The sequence below is a fragment of the Eschrichtius robustus genome, chromosome X, assembly GCF_028021215.1.
Source record: "Eschrichtius robustus isolate mEscRob2 chromosome X, mEscRob2.pri, whole genome shotgun sequence".
Taxonomy (NCBI): Eukaryota; Metazoa; Chordata; class Mammalia; order Artiodactyla; family Eschrichtiidae; genus Eschrichtius; species Eschrichtius robustus.
The window spans coordinates 94,438,793-94,460,653 of NC_090845.1; the positions used below are offsets into that span (position 1 = coordinate 94,438,793).

General features: G+C 35.9%; 1 protein-coding gene across 1 annotated transcript in view; it reads left to right on the forward strand.

Annotated features, from left to right (window-relative positions):
• The window catches only part of NRK (Nik related kinase), a 140,801-nt gene that overhangs the window by 106,325 nt on the left and 12,615 nt on the right, over positions 1–21,861 (forward strand). Inside the window, exons 15-23 of the mRNA XM_068533558.1 lie at positions 4,751–4,818; positions 6,614–6,708; positions 9,159–9,256; positions 10,629–10,993; positions 12,536–12,872; positions 15,838–16,024; positions 16,470–16,625; positions 18,770–18,913; positions 20,819–20,977. Coding sequence (XP_068389659.1) covers positions 4,751–4,818; positions 6,614–6,708; positions 9,159–9,256; positions 10,629–10,993; positions 12,536–12,872; positions 15,838–16,024; positions 16,470–16,625; positions 18,770–18,913; positions 20,819–20,977 — 1,609 coding nt within the window. The remainder of the gene's footprint in view (positions 1–4,750; positions 4,819–6,613; positions 6,709–9,158; positions 9,257–10,628; positions 10,994–12,535; positions 12,873–15,837; positions 16,025–16,469; positions 16,626–18,769; positions 18,914–20,818; positions 20,978–21,861) is intronic.

The window sequence follows — 21,861 nt, forward strand, 5'->3', positions numbered from 1 at the left end:
CTAAAAATAAAACCCAAAAAACCAACAGAAAGAACCCTAGGACAAATGGTAAAAACAAAGCTATACAGACAAAACCACACATAGAAGCATACACATACACACTCACAAAGGGAGAAAAAGGAAAAAAAAAAAATATATATATATATATATATATATATAAAAAGGGAGAGAGCAACCCAATCAATAAACAAATCTACCAATGATAATAAGCTCTAAATACTAAAGTAAGATAAACATAAAACCAGATACAAATTAGATGCAGAAAACAAACCCCACGTCTATAGTTGCTCCCAAAGTCCATCACCTCAATTTTGGGATGATTCATTCTCTATTCAGGTATTCCACAGATGCAGGGTACATTAATTTGATTGTAGAGATTTAATCCACTGCTCCTGGGGCTGCATGGAGAGATTTCCCTTTCTCTTCTTTGTTCACACAGCTCCTGGGGTTCAGCTTTGGATTTGGCCCCGCCTCTGCATGTAGGTTGCCTGAGGGCGTCTGTTCTTCGCTCAGACAGGACAGGGTTAAAGGAACAGCTGATTTGGGGACTCTGGCTCACTCAGGCCAGGGGGAGGGAGGGGTACAGAATGCGGGGCGAGCCTGCGGTGGCGGAGGCTGGCGTGATGTTGCAACAGCCTGAGGCGCGCCGTGTGTTCTCCTGGGGTAGTTGTCCCTGGATCACGGGACCCTGGCAGTGGCGGGCTATACAGGCTTCCAGGAGGGCAGGTGTGGATAGTGACCTGTGCTTGCACACAGTCTTCTTGGTGGCTGCAGTAGCAGCCTTAGTATTTCATGCCCGTCTCTGGGTTCTGTGCTGGTAGCCATGGCTCGTGCCCATCTCTGGAGCTTGTTTAGGTGGTACTCTGAATCCCCTCTCCTCGTGCACCCCGAAACAATGGTCTTTTGCCTATTAGGCAGTTCCAGACTTTTTCCCAGACTCCCTCCTGGCTAGCTGTGGTGCACTAGCCCCCTTCAGGCTGTGTTCATGCAGCCAACCCCTGTCCTCTCCCTGGGTTCTGACTTCCGAAGCCCGAGCCTCAGCCTCCAGCCCCCACCTGCCCCCGCACGTGAGCCGACAAGCCTCTAAGGCTGGTGAGTGCTGGTCGGCAGTGATCCTCTGTGCGGGAATCTCTCCGCTTTGCCCTCAGCACCCCTGTTGCTGTGCTCTCCTCCATAGCTCTGAAGATTCCCCCCCGCCCACCCCCCATCTCCACCAGTGAAGGGGCTTCCTAGTGTGTGGAAACTATTCCTCCTTCACAGCTCCCTCCCAGAGGTTCAGGTCCCATCCCTATTCTTTTGTCTCTTTTTCTTTTTTCTTTTGCCCTACCCAGGTATGTGGGGAGTTTCTTGCCTTTGGGGAAGTCTGAGGACTTCTGCCAGCGTTCAGTAGGTGTTCTGTAGGAGCTGTTCCTCATGTAGATGTATTTTTGATGTACTTGTGGGGAGGAAGGTGATCTCCACGTCTTACTCCTCTGCCGTCTTGAAGCTATCCGCATGTGTCTTTTGGAACTGTGGTTTTCTCTGGGTATATGCCCAGTAGAGGGATTGCTGGGTCCATCCTTCTTAAATATGTTCTTTCTGATACTAACAGTCCTCTGAAATGAATAACAGAGTACTGCTTTATAAATACTAATTACTGGCAGAAGGAAAATATGCTGGATTGTATTATTTAATTACAAGAGGCAATGTGTCCCCCTCTCTGCCTTATTAAATGATGACTTTACTCTTACTCCCAGATAAGAATTATTACTATAAGCATGATACGTTAAGCCCAAAATATAATGAGCTGTGTCTGGTTGATTTGGAATACATCATTTGCCATAACATATGCTATTCTTACTATCATTTTCTTCTCCCCATTTTTCAGAACAAATACAGTCAATTCATATTAGGCATTAGCCTTTCTTATTTTTGCCCTTTATCTCTTCTGAGTAATTTTGGCCTCTGGTAAACTAGTTTCAATAAATTTTCTGAGATCAGCTTCATGAACCAGGAGGCCTAGACTGGGTCAATATGATTCCAGTTATCTGAATCAAAAGTGGAAAAAGTCAGTCAGATGCTTATCCTGCATACTGCCAAACATCTGGTTGTATTTGGAAACATTCATTAACAAAACATGTGAACGATTGACAACATTTTTCACTTCTTATGTATCTGTCTGTTGGAGTATAAAGACAACCTTGATAAGTTACTACATAAGAGAAAAAAAAAGTGTAGTAAGGTTATTATAGTTTCTAGAAACTATAGCGTGATTTTATCAGCATGAAAATGCTAAATTTATTTTTTATTGTAACATGTTGAATTTTCCTTTCTAAAGAATCTAATATGACTGCCTTGTTGAATGTCAGAATGATCTATTTTGGGGGGTAGCTAAAAACTATTTTGAGTAGAAACCTAGAGATATAAAATTAAATTAAGCCGACAAGGCAACACTCCATGGCCCTATATATTAATGTTGGCAGAAGGTAAATCTGCACCACTGATGGAAGCTGGCTCATTATATGTGCTCTTTCTTGAGTCTTTTGCTGTATTAGATGAATGAATAGTTAATAAAATAAAAATTAATTTATTTAGAATTGAAAAGTATTTGGAACTCTGATTATGATATTACAGTCAAGTTGTAAAGTGAAAAAATACATACTTTCTTAAAGATGAGTAAGGCCAGACACTATAAAACTCTGGGAGGAAAACATAGGCAGAACACTCTTTGACATAAATCTTAGCAAGATCTTTTATGACCCACCTCCTAGAGTAATAAGAATAAAAACAAAGATAAACAAATGGGACATAGTTAAACTTAAAAGCTTTTGCACAGCAAAGGAAACCATAAACAAGACGAAAAGACAGGCCACAGAATGAGAGAAAATATTTCTGAATGAAGCAACTGACAAAGGATTAATCTCCAAAATATACAAACAGCTCATGAAGCTCGGTATCAATAAAAACAAACAACCCAATCCAAAAATGGGCAGGAGACCTAAATAGACATTTCTCCAAAGAAGACATACAGATGGCCGACGAACACACGAAAAGATGCTCAACATCACTAATTATTAGAGAAATGCAAATCAAAACTACAATGAGGTACCACCTGACACCTGTCAGAATGTCCATCATGAAAAAATCTACAAACAATAAATGCTGGAGAGGGTGTGGAGAAAAGGGAACCTTCATGCATTGTTGGTGGGAATGTAAATTGATACAGCCACTATGGAGAACAGTATGGAGATTCCTTAAAAAACTAAATATAGAATTACCATATGACCCAGCAATCCCACTGCTGGGCATATACCCAGAGAAAACCGTAATTCAAAAAGACACATGCACCCCATTGTTCATTGCAGCACTATTTACAATAGCCAGGACATGGAAGCAACCTAAATGTCCATCAACAGAGGAATGGATAAAGAAGATGTGGTACATATATACAACAGAATATTACTCAGCCATAAAAAGGAGCGAAATTGGGTCATTTGTACAGACGTGGATGGACGTAGAGTCTGTCATACAGAGTGAAGTAAGTCAGAAAGAGAAAAACAAATATTGTATATTAACACACATATGTGGAATCTGAAAAAATTGGTACAGACGATCTTATTTACAAAGCAGAACTAGAGACACAGACATAGAGAACAAACATATAGACACCAAGGGCAAAAGGGGGGGGTGGGATGAATTGGGAGATTGGGATTGACATATATACACTATTGATACTATGTATAAAATAACTAGTGAGAACCTACTGTGTAGCACAGGGAACTCTACTCAGTGCTCTGTGGTGACCTAAATGAGAAGGAAATCCAAAAAAGAGGGGATATATGTATACATATAGCTGATTCACTTTGCTGTACAGTATAAACTAACACAATATTGCAACTATACTCCAATAAAAATAAAGAAGGAACACTTTAGACTCTTGAGAGGTTTTTAGTGATGTGTATGTGTGTTACAACTTTTGAAAATCTAGTATTAGCTTGAAAGGGTGAGTGAGTGGGAAGTTTGAACTTGGTATAAAAAGTAATATGAAAACATAGAAAGAACATTAAATTAGCAGGTGGGAGACCTACAGTCTGATTAAAGATATCCTTTGGGGCTTCCCTGGTGGCGCAGTGGTTGGGAGTCTGCCTGCCAATGCAGGGGACACGGGTTCGAGCCCTGGTCTGGGAGGATCCCACATGCCGCGGAGCAACCAAGCCCGTGAGCCACAACTACTGAGCTTGCGCGTCTGGAGCTTGTGCTCCGCAACGGGAGAGGCCACGACAGTGAGAGGCCCGCGCACCGCGATGAAGAGAGGCCCCCGCTCGCCGCAGCTGGAGAAAGCCCTCGCACAGAGGCGGAGACCCAACACAGCCAAATATAAATAAATAAATAAATGAATAAATAAATTTAAAAAAAAAAAAAAAAAAAAAAAAAAAAGATATCCTTTGACTTGATGTAAAGTTCTTAGAAAAGTCATTTTCCATCTCTGGGATACAGATTCCTCAATAATAAATGAGGGTGTTTGATTATATGATCTCCAGAATCTGTTGTTATACTAAAATTCAAGGATATATTCAAAAATTATGGTTAAGTAGTTCTAATGTTATACTATAAGTAATAATGAAATACAATCTATTTATGAAAATCAGATTTTATAAGCTGGATTTTTAAGAAAACATCTCTTTGTGAAGAATGACATTTTCCCATGAATTAATAACTCAAAAAATGTATGATTCAGAATTCTACCAAAGTATTGCATTGTATCTTTAAGATCCAAGAGAGATCTATTTCTATTCCTTACAACCAGGATCGTGTACATCGTGTCAAGTTCTCTTCAAGGTATGTGTCTCTGATTTCTATATTCAGATTACTCTGATTTACTGTCATATGGGAAATTAAAGCTTATCTATTTGATACTAAGTTCTGTGTGAATTCAAAACTAAAATATTAATGACAACATAGTCATCAGCGATATCACCGGCCCATATTTAAAACCTTAAAACTGCAACAATCCATTAACTAGATCTTTCACCTTTGGACATACTGCAATCTCAGTGTTATTTAGTTTGATGATTAGCTGGTAACATTCACAATTTAATAACAGAAACAACAGTGAATTCTTGGACAGCGTTCAATTAGTAATTTACAATAAAAAGATGTGAAGTTTCATGTGTATCATGTACACTTCAATTACACGATATTCGTGATGTACTACATGATAAAACACACACACAATCGCTAACCTCAGAAGCTAATGCCACAGAATGGGCAAACCTAAAATAACCTATAGGGAAAATCAAATCTAAAACTCGATATTATAGCAATATTTTATACCAGTCACTGTAATTTTTAACTCTGTAATATTGATAATCTTCAGTAATTTTCAAAAATCATGTTTCATATTTTAGATGTATGCAATGTGTTATATTTGAATGCTAAATTTTAATTTAGATGTTCCTTGAAAATCATACCCCTTCCAACTCCAACTCATAGTGGAGAGAACTTAACCTATATTCATTCACTCAGTCATTCAGTAAATACTTATTGAGTACTTACTGTATTCAAGATTCTGAACAGTATGGTCAGATGGCATAGAGCTGATAGTATTTAGTATGTATATTCTTATCTTATTTTTCTTTAAAACCCCCATGTATTTGTGTCCTTAGATTTAACTGGTGTGCAGAAATCTTGAAAAATTTTAAAGCAAGATTGGGAACTTTGTCTTACCACGCGTTCAGTGAATGAGTTGTCATGATCCTTCTGACAACAAAGGGGGAGAAATCAGTTTAGTTTTGTGTATCTGTTTTGGTATCATGGGGTATGATATAAAATCAATATAACTGATAAACATGGGGTATATAAAAATCAATATTGCTATTAAACTGGAATTGGTTGTTCTTATTACATAAAAGGGTTTTGAATTTATGAATTGCAAATATATTTACTTTAAATATGGTTATATTTATGAAATCAATTTAACTGAAACTTAAGTCTTTCCTGAAATTTGGGGTCATAGAAAAGACTCTTGTCTGTTCTAGGCCTAAATCAATAACCAAAGTCCTTCCTATATAGAAATTCCAAAGCAGCTATAAAATTTAACAGCACTGGTCCAAAGAAACTTTCTAAATATTCCCTGATTTTGAATAGTGAAAACTAAAGTGTCCTATCTATTTATCCATATATCTAAATTAGGAACAGGACATTAAAAAACACAAATTCCAAACATTTGAAATCAGGATTATAATAGTGGAATATTTAACATAAAAATAACTTAGTTTTTATCATGTTAAAATACTCACATATACTCTAAATTTATGTTTCTTGCTGTTTTACCCAGGTAGTAATAATGTCTGAATATTAGCTTAAAGAAAGTTCATAGGAATTTTTAGAAATAAATATGATATGTGAAGGAAACATACTTGTATAGAGACAATTTTTTATATTTTGGAAATTGTTTCTCTCTTCTAGATAAAATAGCAGGTTTGGGGAAATTGGAAAATATTACTTAAGCTCTACTTCTTTTTAGTTTGATATATACACATATGCTTACAACTTTTGTTGGTCTTGATGTGGAGTTGTACATTCCCTTTATGAATGTTAGGATGTGGCACATGCTTTTCTGTCTTTTCATTAGTGTTCCTCAGCGGTCTCTTTTGGAACAAGCTCAGAAGCCCATTGACATCAGACAAAGAAGTTCGCAAAATCCTCAAAATTGCCCAGCAGCATCAGGTGATTCAAAGCACAAAGTTTAAACAGTCAAAACGGAGTTAATGTTTAATAGTTTATTTTGCAAAAGTTAAGAAAGAATTTCAAGAAGGAATGAATCAATAGTGTCAGGGAGGCCAAGTAGGATTAAGACCAGGAGGCCATTGGATTTGGCAACTAGGTGATCAGTGATGACCTTTGAGAAATGGAAAGTAATTTTTCTGAAGTTTCTTCTTTCAGTTGGGTAGTAGTTAAAGATGTGTCTAGGGAGGCGGGAGAGGGGGTTCAGCTTTAGTTTCTATACCATGTGTGAAAAATCTGGGAAAGGAATTTGAGAGAGGCTTCTACAACAGGCTAAAATTTATAGGCAATCTTTAGAATATTGAAATATTAAATGGAGTAGTTGTGGGCATGTGTTTTATTTATCAGTTTGTTATTTCACCTCCCCAAAGTAAGATATATACAGTATCTCTTAAATGTTAAAAATTAATGTAGTTACTCAAAATGAAAAATTAATCAATAAAATCATAGAAAATAACTTTACAAACTGTGATATGAATTTCAAATAAGTATTTTATTTTATGATGTACTTTTGAGAGAGTTTAAATGAATTATAGATTTGTGAAATATCAGATAAACAAAGTGAAAAGTTATGCCTTGGGTCATAAAATCTGGCACTATCTACTTTTAAGCAATTCAAGTAAGTTAAGTAAGGGAAAAATGCCTGACTGAGTCCCCAAGTCGTCTGTAAAATATAGCATATAGATTTTATTAAAATGTCAATAATTAAATGGATATATAGGTACACTGTATGAAAATCAGATAGTCGAAGACCTGAATTTTAAAATCCCATTCTTCTTCTTAGGAGACTCAGATAATGGCCTAATTCTTTTAAATGGTAGTGTCCCCTTGTGCAGAAATATTATCTTGTGAGAAATAAGATAACCCTGTGTGAAGAGAAACTTTAGGACTTTTTTCCCCAGAATCTTTCTGGTTTGACTAGTGTTAATTTTGCTAATACTGAAGAAACAACTAAAACTTTAAGGTTTATTCATATTGTATATTTTGAAATAAGGAAACTCTGGACTAAGCCCCAAAGCATTTAGGAACAGTGGTGGGAGGGAGAAACGGAGAGTATCTGTGTAGATAATAGCTAAAGTTCTTTTTAGCTCTAAAATTCTATTATTTTATTGTGTGTGCTACATAGATGATTTGAAGTTCCCATGAGACTGCATACTTCATGATGCAGGAAATCAGAACACCTTACTACAAATTTGCCTCAAAATCTCAGACATTCACCCAAACTTCTTACTTAGCCTAATGACACACCAAAAGACCTGAGAGAAAATAGTTTCCTATGGAAAGATATTAAATTGCAAAAGTACAACAGTGTCAGAAGATGTGAACACAAATTGTAAGATGTGTTCAGTACAAAGGCTGCAAATAAAAGAGGGATAGTACTATTTATCTTCAAATTCCAAGCACACAAAAACAATAAAAAGGGACTTGAGAGTCCCCTTAGTGAAGCTTTTTCTAAGTACACTCACCCAGATCTACTGATCTTTGAGCCTAAATATTCTCACTCTATTTTAACCACAGATGTTATTTACTATACCACAAGTCTTAATATCAAAAATCCAGACTTCTAATCCAGGCAAATTTGCATTTTAAATGGAAGTATTTACACTATAGAAATGAGCTGTGCATTGTGATACAACTAGCAAATGTGGCTATTAAAATTAAAACTAAAATGAAAATGAAGTTAGATTTTAAATTCAACCTCTCAGACACACTGGCCATATTTCAAATGCTCAATAGCCATGTGTGGATAGTGGCTACTGTATTGGACAATGCAGATACAGAACATTTCTATTACTGCAGAAAGTTCTATTGCAGAGAGCTTCTATAGAAAGGTTCCTGGCTTTATAAAAAGGGCTAAGATTTGCCACTCTTCAGTTGTTCACTTCTCAACTGTATTGAAATACTTGAAGATATATCATTGATTAGAAATTGGGGGATTAAGATTCAAGAGTCAATTCTCCTCTTGAAAGTTTTGTCTAATCTATCACCTTCTAATATACTGTTGGGCTATTTTTCTACTGATTAGTATGGGAGGCCAGAAATACCACCCAGCCCTTCCTATTCTTGATACATTCTCTTTTTTTCATGGGACTATCTGTATACCAGTCTTATTGTGTACCTTGTTACACAGATAGAGAAAAAATACCTAGCAAATGTACACTTAATACTGAAAACAGAAAAACCATGCAGGTCTAACAGAACAAACCGTGAGCCTGTCACTACCTGTGAAAACAGAACATAGGATCTTAGCCCCATAAGAATTTATCAAGTGATATCTCCAGAATGGAAAGAGGCTACAAGAAAAATACCAAGGGATTGAACTGGTACACTATAAAAATGAAGTCAATGGCTGTGATCACAACTGTTACTAATGTCTTTTTGGCATTCCACAGAATCTTCTTCTGAGGAAGAGAGCCCTGTGACCAGGAGGAGGTCCCAGTCATCACCACCTTATTCTACTATTGATCAGAGGTTGCTGGTTGACATCCATGTAGGTTTCCATCTTAACTCTTAACGCATTTATATCTGTTCTTTTTAATTTTCAATTTCTTTTAACTTACATATTTTCATCTTCATTCGAGGGAAAGGCTAAAGTGTTCAGTTTTTAAATTAATCTTTCAAATATATATTTCTATTGGTATGTCAGTATGCAGAATATGAAATCTAGAAATTAAATTTAATCGATGTAAAAACATTTAATGTAAAATATTTTGTGACGTAAAATATAAAAACATTTAATCGATCATAAAATATTTTACTTTCACATTCTTGTGTCAGATCATATTCAGGAGAGGAGTGATAAAAAGCTATTTGTAGAAACTAATCTCAAATTAAGGAGTAAGGTTTAGATGCTCAGTTTTTGTCTAATATCATTTCGTGGATGATAAGGCAATGCGTAAAGATAAAACATTTAGCGAAAAATAAAATGCTTTCTAATTTCATAAATAAAAAGGCCTTCTAATTATTTTTGCAGTGTGCTTTCAGATCATTCTGTTTTACTTTTGTAATTACCTCTACCCTACTACACATACACCCCTTTCAGATTGCTCAGAGGTTGCTTATAGGACACATACCATACTTAAAGGTGAATTTATATTAATTTACTTCTTAGAAGTGTTTACATTACTTTAATACAGCCTATGTTGTATAAAACTAGAGCTGGGGGCTTCCCTGGTGGCGCAGTGGTTGAGAATCTGCCTGCCAATGCAGGGGACACGTGTTCGAGCCCTGGTCTGGGAAGATCCCACATGCCGCAGAGCAACTAGGCCCGTGAGCCACAATTACTGAGCCTGCGCGTCTGGAGCCTGTGCTCCGCAACAAGAGAGGCCGCGATAGTGAGAGGCCTGCGCACCGCGATGAAGAGTGGTCCCCACTTGCCACAACTAGAGAAAGCCCTCGCACAGAAACGAAGACCCAACACAGCCATAAATAAATAATAATAAATAAATAAAATAAAAAAAAACTAGAGCTGGGAAATTAACATATCAATTTTAAGAGCTAATCCCAATATCAAAGCATAAAACAAAAGGAAAAAAGTGACTGTCTTCTCTAGAATGTTAAATTATCTGTTCTCTTCTCCAGCACCAAAACCAAATGTCTAGTTCTCAGCAGATAAGTAGGACTAATAAAAAACAAAGTGAGTAAATTTTGCCCTGTGTGATCCAGAAAGGCCATTAATGATCATAGCCTGAGGTTTGGGTTTTGGCAGCTCATCCTCACAAAAATGTTGGCTCTATATAGTGAGTGAACATCTTCATTTCAATTGAAAATACATCTTAAAATATTATCAGCCTGGAAGCTTTCCAATCTAGAAGAAAATGAAAGGCTACTAGAGACTACATTAACCTTTCTTGTGCACACAGGTTCCAGATGGATTTAAAGTAGGAAAAATATCACCCCCCGTTTACTTGACAAATGAATGGGTAGGCTATAATGCACTCTCTGAAATCTTCCGGAATGATTGGTTAACTCCTGCACCTGTCATTCAGCCACCTGAAGAGGATGGTGATTATGTTGAACTCTATGATGCTGGTGCTGATACTGATGGTGATGATGATGATTCTAATGATGCTTATGAAGATACTTATGACCATGACAATGGCTGTGATGAGTTGGATAACCAGGTTGATCAGGCTAATGATGCTGGTGAAGACCAAGACGATGACGACAATGATGAGGTTGTTGATGACAAAGGCAATAATCGTGAGGATGCTCCTAGTTGGCCAAGGTTGGTTTTTCTGGATTACTTGCATTATCCATATTTTATAATTTTAAAACTATTTGCATCTTTGGTTTACTTTCAAAATTTATTACCAAGAGGGCAAATGAATTGCACTTGCATGTTGGTAAATGGTTGATTTTCAACAATACATTTTAAATTATTTTAATGCAAAACACTTAATTTTGCATTTCTTGTAATTACTATATTTTATTAGCATTCAACTATTTATTAGGTTCTTTATAACTGGAATTGTCTGGGTGTGTCTGTTAAAATTAATGCTACTGAATCATTCTACCCTGTAAGACACAATGAGTGTGAGAAATGGGCTGACAAATTAAGTAGTGTGCCTCTTAATAATTGTAAGTTGAAGCCCTGATGTTTGTGAACAAAATCTCTAAATTTGCTGAGAAAAATGAAGTGCAAATATGATACTCACTTGATAGTTTTAAGCTCCAACTTACTAACATAGCATAATCCTTGGGATTCTGAAAACTGCTGTAACTAAATTCAGTGCTCGTTCAATTTTATCTTCTTATAGAGTAGCTGCTCAAAGTGGTAATATTTAGTGAAGTAGTGTTTTTGGCATACCACCAGTATGCTATATATATATAGTTACTTGTTCCTGCTCTATAAGCAGCCAGTGTGTTCTTATTTACATGTGCTTATGGTTTGTATTTAAACTGCTCTCAAAGGTGATTCATTAATATAGTATATTTTTAGAAAAATAATTAACAGTGGGAGAATTGTTTGCTTTATAATATTGAAATCCATATTTTGTTTTGTTAATTTTCAAATGTTACTGGGGATATACATGACAGAACAGACTACAATTCATTCAACATTTTTTCTTTTTTGCCAACTAAAAAACTACCAGGAATTCTGTTCTCAAATCCATTTGCTTTTAGAATTATCATAGGTACATGTTTATGTTGTCCCTTATGCAAAAGATCATTGAGACATTTTGCTAAGCTTGGTGTTCTTAACAAATAATTAAGTGACTATCTTAACTTAATGAGATCTATATTACTGAACTTCCTGGTGATAATAGTAGAACAATCAATGGAAATCTGTTGCAAAGCAGACAATACATATGTTAGAAAATAAAGGCACGTGTTTAAATTAACATAAATTACATATATTATAAGAATTATTTAAATATGTTGTGGTTGAACCAAAAATATGGGCTTGATCATTCATGTGGCTGTGAAGTTGCTAATGCATGAAGTAGTCTACGGTTTAAGAAAATAAAACATATTATTGCTACTAACCTAACACATGTTCCTAATAAAGGATGCAAGTTCTCTTCCATCTGCCATCCAAATGCAGCCAGGGAATTGACAGTGGCTATGGTGTTAATTCAATATTTAAGATTGACAGGACACAGGGACATTTTTCATATCTATATCATACCAGTAGTGTTCACATAGAACAAAAACATGCCTGGAGATTGTACATATGTGTAAGGCATCCTAATTTTATTTCATTTGTTGACTTTCAAATATGTTTTTGTTGGGTGGTTTTCTATCATTAATCGGATCTTGTTATCAGGCCAAGCTGTGGCAGAGGTGGAAGCTACAAGCAAGATGGTAAAGATGGAAGTGTTGGAGGGGAAGGAACTTTCGGCAGCAATGGAAGCCAGAGAGCTAGTAGAAGCCATGGAGGAAGTACAGCCATTGGGGGCAGTGCAGCCATTGGAGACCATGAAGGACACAGAGCCAATACAGACAGTGGAAGAAGACGCAAAGAGGGTAATGGAAATGAGGGAGTCAGTGGAACCAATGAAGAGAGTGAAGCCCTTGAACTCAATGGAGAAGAAAATTGCTCAGAGATAGATGATCCAGTATTGGAGAGACCAGTATCCCAGGAATTTGAACATAAACCAGAGGTAATGCACCATTTGAAAAGGAGAATGAATTCTTCTCCTTGTGAATGCGTTTCTTCATGTGATATGTCATATTTCCAGCCATTACAAATATATTTTAAACTTCTATCCCAAAGCCTTAAAGATTTTTAATTATAGCTCTAGATAGATCTTTATTTCTTCTAATTTGGATGGTTCCTCTTTTCTTCCAGGGACAAAAATATCTTATTTGTTTACCTTTATTACTCAGATCACATGCTTGGGATAGTGTCTCTTAACACATACATTTTTCTGGGAGGTTTTATTGTGATAAAATACACGTAACATAAAATTTTATGTTTTAACCATTTTTTAAGTGTACAATTCAGTGGAATTAAGTACATTCACAATGTTTTACAACCATTACTACTATTCATTTCTGGAAATTTTTTATCATCTCAAACAAACAATTAACTCCCCATTATCCCTCCCCTGAGTCCCTAATAACCTCTATTCTACTTTCTGCGTAGGTACCTTATATAGGCAGAATCATACAATATTTGTCCTTTTGTGTCTGTCTATTTCACTTAGCATAATATTTTCAAGGTTCATCCATTTTGTAGCATGTATCAGAATTTCCTTCCTTTTTAAGGCTGAATAATATTCTGTAGTACGAATATATCACATTTTGTTTATCCATTCATACGTTGATAGACACTTGGGTCATTTTCACCTTTGGCTGTTGTGAACATTGGTGTACAAGTGTCAGTTGTTGGAGTCCCTCTTTTTAATTCTTTGAGCTATATACCTAGGAGTGGAATTGCTATCTTCTATTTTAACTTTTTGAGGAAGTGTTAACACATACAGTTTAAAACAGAAGTAGTGTACTGTGTTTAGACAATTATTTTGTCATTCACAAAATATTTACAGACTTTATAGATATGTTTTAAAATACTCAAGTAGCTTCACATATGCTAGATAAATAGGAATTATCACAGAGATTTCCTGGAACACGTGGTTTTTGAACTAATTCTTGACAAATGAGGAGTATTGGATATCTGAAAACAGAGATGAGATTCCAGACAAAGGAAAAATCATGCCAATTTACTTTCCCAGCCTATTGTCCTATCATAACTAGCTTAGAAGATGCCACGCTTTTTCATGAATTAGTGACCTTGTTCAAGCACTTCCCTTTGTCTATAAGCCTTCCCCTTACCTCTTCTCTGCTTGTGAACTAGTCATCCTTCATGGTTCAACTCATATATCATCTTTGACTTCCCAAGGCAGAATTACACACCTCTTCATCTGCACTCGCAAGCATTTTGCCCATCGTTTTATTTTAGTACTTATGACTTTGTAATTTATTTATTTGTTTACTTGCTCTTCTGTCACGATAGATTGTAAACTCTTAAAAGGCAGGAATTGGGCTTCCCTGGTGGCGCAGTGGTTGAGAGTCTGCCTGCCAATGCAGGGGACGCGGGTTCGAGTCCTGGTCTGGGAGGATCCCACATGCCGCGGAGCGGCTGGGCCCGTGAGCCACAATTGCTGAGCCTGCGCGTCTGGAGCCTGTGCTCCGCAACAAGAGAGGCCGCGATAGTGAGAGGCCCGCGCACCGCGATGAGGAGTGGCCCCTGCTTGCCGCAGCTGGAGAGAGCCCTCGCACAGAAACGAAGACCCAACACAGCCATAAATAAAATAAATAAATAAAAATTTTAAAAAAAAAAGGCAGGAACTATTTTTAATCCATCCTTGATTACTTTTTGTTACCTACTCACACAATCCCAGGGTCCAATTTAGGGCTTCGTCTATGGCAGTCATACAGTAATTACAGAAGAAATCAATGAAGGAAGGAAACAAAGAAGACAAGGAAGGAGGAAACTCCCTAGATGGTTTCCAATGGGAAAGCAACATCAGTGAGAAAGTATCTATGTCTGCCTCTCTATCTATCTATCTATCTATCTATCTATCTATCTATCTATCTATCTATCATCTATCTATCTATCTTTCCATCCATCCATCTATCCATCCATCCATCCTACCTACCTACTACCTACCTACCTAACTGCCTACCTACTTATCTTAATTAAAGACATTAAAACAGGATGTCCCAGCACAGTTTTCATAGCACCCCTGGGTATCTCCAGTTATCTTAAGAAATGTTTTTGATTTTATTTTAATTTTAAAAGGACATGTTGCCATACAACACTTTTGTGGCAGGAAAGGTCATAAAAACAAGTCTTTGACAGGGCAGCACAACTGTCTCAATCACTGTTTAGAAACAAAGAAATGCTTATCAGCAAACAGGCTTACCAAAAACTGTTGGTATGTTTTTCCACAGGATATGGCATCCCACATAAATTCTGTCACATTTTGTGACTTTTATCCTTGAATTTCTTCTCTGTAAGTTAATGGAATCTGGCTAAATTTTCACTGAAGCATGTTCACACTCTTGAATTTGTGTTAGTTGATTTTCCATCATTAGCTTTGTCATTTGACAAAATGGAAATGAATCTACCATAGCATAGCTGAATGTAAGCTTTGGAATCAAACAGACTTTGGCTTCAAACTCTGATCCTCTTAATTATCTCTATGACCTTGAATAAATTATATAACTTCGCTAAGCTTTAGTTTCCTTGTAAGTAAAATGGAGATAATCTTACTTACTTTTTGGGTTGTTGCAAGGATTCACAACAATATGTAAATAAGATGCCTAGCAGGATATCTAATGCATAGTAAAACTCCACAAATTTTAGGTCCGTAAATTATACAGCTGAGGAGTTCATGCTCCTTGAATTCCTACTTTGGCATCAGTTGTCTCAATATAGGTTAGTTATTTCTTTTCTGATAACATTGTTGAGTTCTACTGGTAAATGTGGATTTTATAAGGATAAAGAATTATAAGATGTTACAAATTTTGTATTCTCTTTTTCAAATAACCCCTAGGCATATCATATTTCTCTCACTGTTAATTTCCTAATAAAGTCAAAATAAAGTTTTAATCATCTTTTAGGAGTCAGGTGGTAGAAGTGAAGCCTCAAATGCCATTGCCTCAGGCGCTGCACCTGCAGCACCTGGTGATGAGAATGACACTATGGACATATCAGAAGTATCAACAGAATCAGGTTTTTCTGCCAGCCACTCATCTCCTCCCAACGGTTCTGAAGGGGCCGCAAATGCTGACTTTGCCAGTGCCATCTGTAAGTGTACTTAATATAATCTCCAAATGCTGCAGTCTGTTCACATATTAAATACAGTGTTTGGCCACTGGTTCATTATCAGAAAAGAATCAAATCATTCTGATACTCAGTTGACATAAATTCAGATGGATGTGTATATATTTTTAAATCTACTCTTCACTTAGTCTTTATGGCACCTAAATTTGAACTACAATTGAGAAATTGGGTCCCTCATCTGGATTGTACTTGCAATCTAATCACAGTAACTTGAAGTATATTCATATTCAGAAATGTATTCTGACCATCTTGATTTGTGTTACCTGATGGTTTAGTATTTATAGAAATTATAGCTCCAATAAAAAAATAAAATACAATAAAGGAAAAGGAATTTTTCTAAGCTATGTCTCATTTGTGGAAACACTCAAGCACATATGGTGTAAGTTCTCTCAATATCTTCTCTTCACAGTATATGCTGGATTAGTGGAAGTACCTGAGAAATCATCTAAGCAACCCTCTGAAGTCAATGTTAACCCACTCTATGTCTCTCCTGAATGTAAAAAACCACTAATCCACATGTATGAAAAGGAATTCACTTCTGAGATCTGCTGTGGTTCTTTGTGGGGTGAGTTTGGTTTCTTAAAACTGAGTTGTTATATTTTAAAGAATATATTTTTATCCATATAGCAAACTTGTGAAAAATCATAGATGTAAACGTGTTTGCTATTGAAAAACCATTTCCAAGTATATACATATATACACATACATACACACACACACACACACAGTTGTTAACTTGCTTATTTATTTATTTGCTGATTTATTTTTACTCAATGCAGTTTGCTGTTTGAATTACTCCCTATCCTTTTTATTCTGCTTTTCTTTACGGCCCGAATTAACTTGGCTAAAATATAAAATCGGACTAGGTTATCATTATTTGAAAATTCAAGCTTAGTATTTTTAATTTGGGCAGAATGCAACATATAATACCTAATGAGATATTACAAGAAATTTCTTCAGGTTCTTGTTTTTAAAATATCTTGTGGATTTTTAGAGAAAGTTCCTTGTGTAATATCTTAACTTTTATAGACTTTTTCAACCCTTTGTTCCAGAAGAATTATAACCACATTGGTAATGCTGAGACAATATTTTACCTCAAGCGGGTCTGAATCATAAATTAAACAGAATAAATAAATGCAAGGAAGGGAAAAATCCAAAATAAATGCCAACCTCCTACCTTCAGTTTCATAGACTTTGCTTAATGTATCATTGAACAGGAGACAGAATTTTAAATTAAAAATAGAGCAGTGTAGCAAACATTATAGTTATGTGGATTAAACAACTTGGGAAAAAAGAAGCCATCCTCAAAGTTCTACTAATATAATGTATCAGATAACAAGAAAGCAAAGTTTACTTCATTGTCATTTCAGTCAGGAAACTACCCAGAGATGAACTTAATGTCTAGTAACTCATTTTTATCATTTGTCATTTTATATTTTGAAAAATAAAAGATTATAATATGTGTCAATGTGGTAGACCGAGATCCCCAAAATGGCTGCTGCCAGTGTCTCAGTCCTCAGGGGGGTCCCAGCTGCCTCATGCCTCTCCAGGGGGATTCTCTAAGAACAACAAGTGGTTCTGACCCAGGCATCTTTCACACTACTGCATCTGCCCTGCGTCATGCCACTGGGAGCATGTGAGATTTTGTGCATGCTCTGTAAGAATGAAATTTCCTTTTCCTATAGCCCTCCAGCTCTCCTGAACATAAGCCCCACTTGATTTTCAAAGGCAGATGTTCTAGGAACTCATCTTCCCAGTGCCAGACCCCCAGGCTGGGGAACCCAATGTGGGTTTCAGACCCCTTGCACCTTGAGGAGAACCTTTTGTTTATGAGTCATCGACCCTGGGGTGTGGGTCTTTACTAAACCACATCTCTGCCACTCCTTTCCATATTGTTGTGGCTCCTTCTTTATGTCTTTAGTTGTGGAAAATCTTTTCTGCTAGTCTTCAGGTCATTCTGATAGACAGTTGCTCTGTAAATAGTTGTAATTTTTGTATGCCCATAGAAAGAGGTGTGTTCAGGGTCTTTCTACTCCACCATCTTGATCCTGACCCCCATTTGAAGTATATTCTAACTTTACTTCAATCTATTTTAGTCTTTTCATTCAGTCTATAAACAGTGCTTCTATTAGAATGAATAGAGCCAGCACACAAATAACAGAGTGTAGGAGTGTAAATACATGAAAGTAGAAACTAATTTTATAGGCATTTAGCAATGTAAGTTTTTTTAATATATGTGTGAACACAGAATCACTCAATTTAAAAACAATTTACATGCAATTATTCTAAAAGCATTAAAACCATGTTACAGTTAGCAATGAGAAATCAACTGAATTGAAGACTTGATATATACTAGGCATCTTTTATATTTAATGGTAACTTTCAAAAAGGTTGATTGATTTTTATAAAGTTTGGGACACTACTAAAAGGTGCTGAGATATACATAAAGTTCTATTTGTGTGATGGCAAACAAGACACCAGCCCGTAGAATATGTCAGAGGGTATTATCTTCAATATTTTAATGAAAATAAATTTGTTCTGTTGGCAGAGAGTTCATTTTTACACAGAATGAAGTTAACATTAGCCTAAGATGATAAACGTCACCTTTACATAGATCAGCACACTGGAGTAGCAAAAATACTAGTATAAATTCAATTATAAAAATGTAATCTGAGCTAATATAGCACTTTTCTTTTTATATACGAACAGGAGTGAATTTGCTGTTGGGAACTCGATCAAATCTGTATCTGATGGACAGAAGTGGAAAGGCAGACATTACTAAACTTATAAAGCGAAGACCATTCCGTCAAATTCAAGTTGTAGAGCCACTCAATTTGCTGATTACCATCTCCGGTTTGTTTAAGAACTAAAATTAACTGAGTAATTATGCAGATAAATTAGGTTGCAAACTGGGCTAAAGACTTTCTCAAGTGAAAGTATTCATAGGAAAGCACTTTAAATATAAACTTTAATTGGGACACCAGGCTTTCCTACTTGTATTTTCTTACCTATTTACAATTTAAACTTCTGACTCTCCTTTGGTGTCTGGATATTTGATTGTAATGTACCTGTCCTAGGTCAGTGACAAGAAAAACCATGCCATTTGCATCCTTTCACGTCTTTTCTGAGGAGCCACCTACATCTTCACAACTCACAGCTTCACCCACCCATGCACACACGACCACACTAACCTCCACTATATACCTTTCTTGTGTTAGAAGCAACAAAGAACAAAAAGGACAATAATTGGATAAAAATGAGACTCTGTTGTCTCTGCCACAGCTGTATAATAAGGGCCTACAGATAGGACTAGTAACAAGAATGGATCCCCTAAGATCTCTCCATTCTTCCCACATAGTAGTTGAACTTCTTAGTTTTGGTCAGTCAGATCCTGAACCTTGACATATGAGAGAACAAGTATATGGATGTTAATAATTATTGTGATTACTAAACAGTACTTGGTATCAGGAAAGCACTAACATTAATGCTGACTTTAGGCAAAAAAATGACTGTTGAAAGATTAGGAAAAATTTTTTAAATGGTTTGACTGTAGAATAAAATTATGCTAATCACAGTAATTTTATGTGTTTATTTACTTCCTGTCTGTACCTAATAACGATATTGCACATTAATTAATGATTATGTATAGTCCTAAATATGATCAACTTTGCTTTAAGTTTTGGTTAGAGAAATCCTCTACAGATATACTAAAGTGTCATGATTTTTTGGTCATTCATTTACAGTTGCTTGAGGCACACAGAAGCAACATTTAGTTTTTGAAAACATCTGGGTGGCTTACAGACTGCACATCTGGATAACAGATTTCTTTACTTTTTATCCAGCTTTCTCTAACCCAAATGTTCTCTTTTTAATTCTTAAGTTTCTCTTAAATGTGGATTATTTTTGCATCAAATAGTACTGAGAACATCAATATAGAAAGATATCTAATAGTTTGGAGTTCAATTTTATTTTACCATTTGAGAATAGAATGGCAATAGATATAGATGCTTGAATTCTAACACTGCTCAAAAATGTTGTGTAAAAATATATTTAAGATTAATTACATAAATGAGAATCTTATTGTTGGGCCCAGAAATCTTACAGTCATAAACCCTAAAAATGAATGTAAAGTCACTATATATGAAAAGAAATGTGTAATTTTAATGGCTTGTTTTTCTGAAGGAATTGTAGGAATTTGATGGGACTTACAGTTAGAAAATTAACATTAAAGATAGATTGGGCTGAGAAAAAATAATGAAACTGTTCAGTTACTTCATAAGTATACTGGAATGAAAGAGTACAAGTACCATCTCACTGGCCCAGAATGCCTAACAAGCAATACATAAGACACCCTTCTCATATATACACACTACCAGAGATAGCTTCTGGGTCTCTGAATCCCAGAAAGGTCATGACTTAGATAAGAAGCTAAGGTACAAATGAATGGATGGTGATTCTGTTGCCTGCACAGTGGCAGTCTTAACCTGTCCCAAAGAAGTATTTTACATTTACTTCTACATAGGTAGCTGGTAGACACTTCAGCTATCTCTTGGAAGTGAGAGACTAAGAGACACTTTGCTATCATATTTCCAAACTCTAAAGGGAAGACTCTGATGCAGCATAGATTTTTAAAAGTGCTTTTTTACTTTAATGAAAACATTTGGTTAAAAAGACAAAAATAGTTTTACGTTTTTTGTTCTTCTAATATATAAAAAAAATAGACTGAATTGGAACATTGTATCTTTTCTTATCTATCAGGCCATAAGAACAGACTTCGGGTGTATCATTTGACCTGGCTGAGAAACAAGATTTTGAATGATGGTCCAGAAAGTAAAAGAAGACAAGAGGAAATGCTCAAGACAGAGGAAGCCTGCAAAGCTATTGATAAGTTGACAGGCTGTGAACACTTCAGTGTCTGTAAGTCTCATTTCATGTTTACTATAGCTATATAAATTTTGCTTCCCTTCGTTTGGTGAAGAACATTATTGTGAAAGGCAAAGTAGAGAAAGAAAAGAATTTGCAACTTCAGATACAAAAATGAGTGAATTTCACTGAGAAACCTTTCGGGTCTTTTATGTCACAATCATGGCTGTTATTGAGAAAATATAGATTGACTGCAATAACTATTGGAGTTAAGTTTGGTTCACTTTCTCACCTTTCTTCCCTTCCCAGTCACTCTAATTAGTTCATATGAACTGATATTTCTTCCTGCTTCTATCTAACTTCAATTATATAAATGGTGTTGATGTATCTTCAATAACCTACAAGGAGATTTATATGACATTATCTTTCCTTGGAACAGCAATAAAATAGGATCACATAATAATTCCTTTTTTTCAAAATCAGAAAAATCCCTCTTAATACTGACCAGGAAACTTTACCATGAGTCAAAAAGAAAATTCATCAATTGTCTGCTGGCTCTCATTCCCACTGTCGATACTCATGAGTATAATTGCTAAATATTTCCTGTCTGATTACTGTGTTTTCATATCCCCTGTCTCTTCACAACCATCCACTGTGAAACGGAGTAATAAATCCAAGGTCTTAGAGTCCTGCTCTAATCTGTCAACAACTTGGAAGTAATGTTATCCAATTCTTTCTGTTTCTGAAGCAAATCCCCTCTACTCTCAGCCTTTGTTTTCTTCTTTCCTCTTTACTAATTGCCTGTGAGGCAGAACTAGTGGCATAGGTAAGAGATAGCTGGAATCACATAATATGAGTTGAGGCAGGATATTTCTATACTGACTGACTGTTTCTGTTCTGCATGCAAAGAGCCTTTCCGAGGATAGGTTTCCATATGT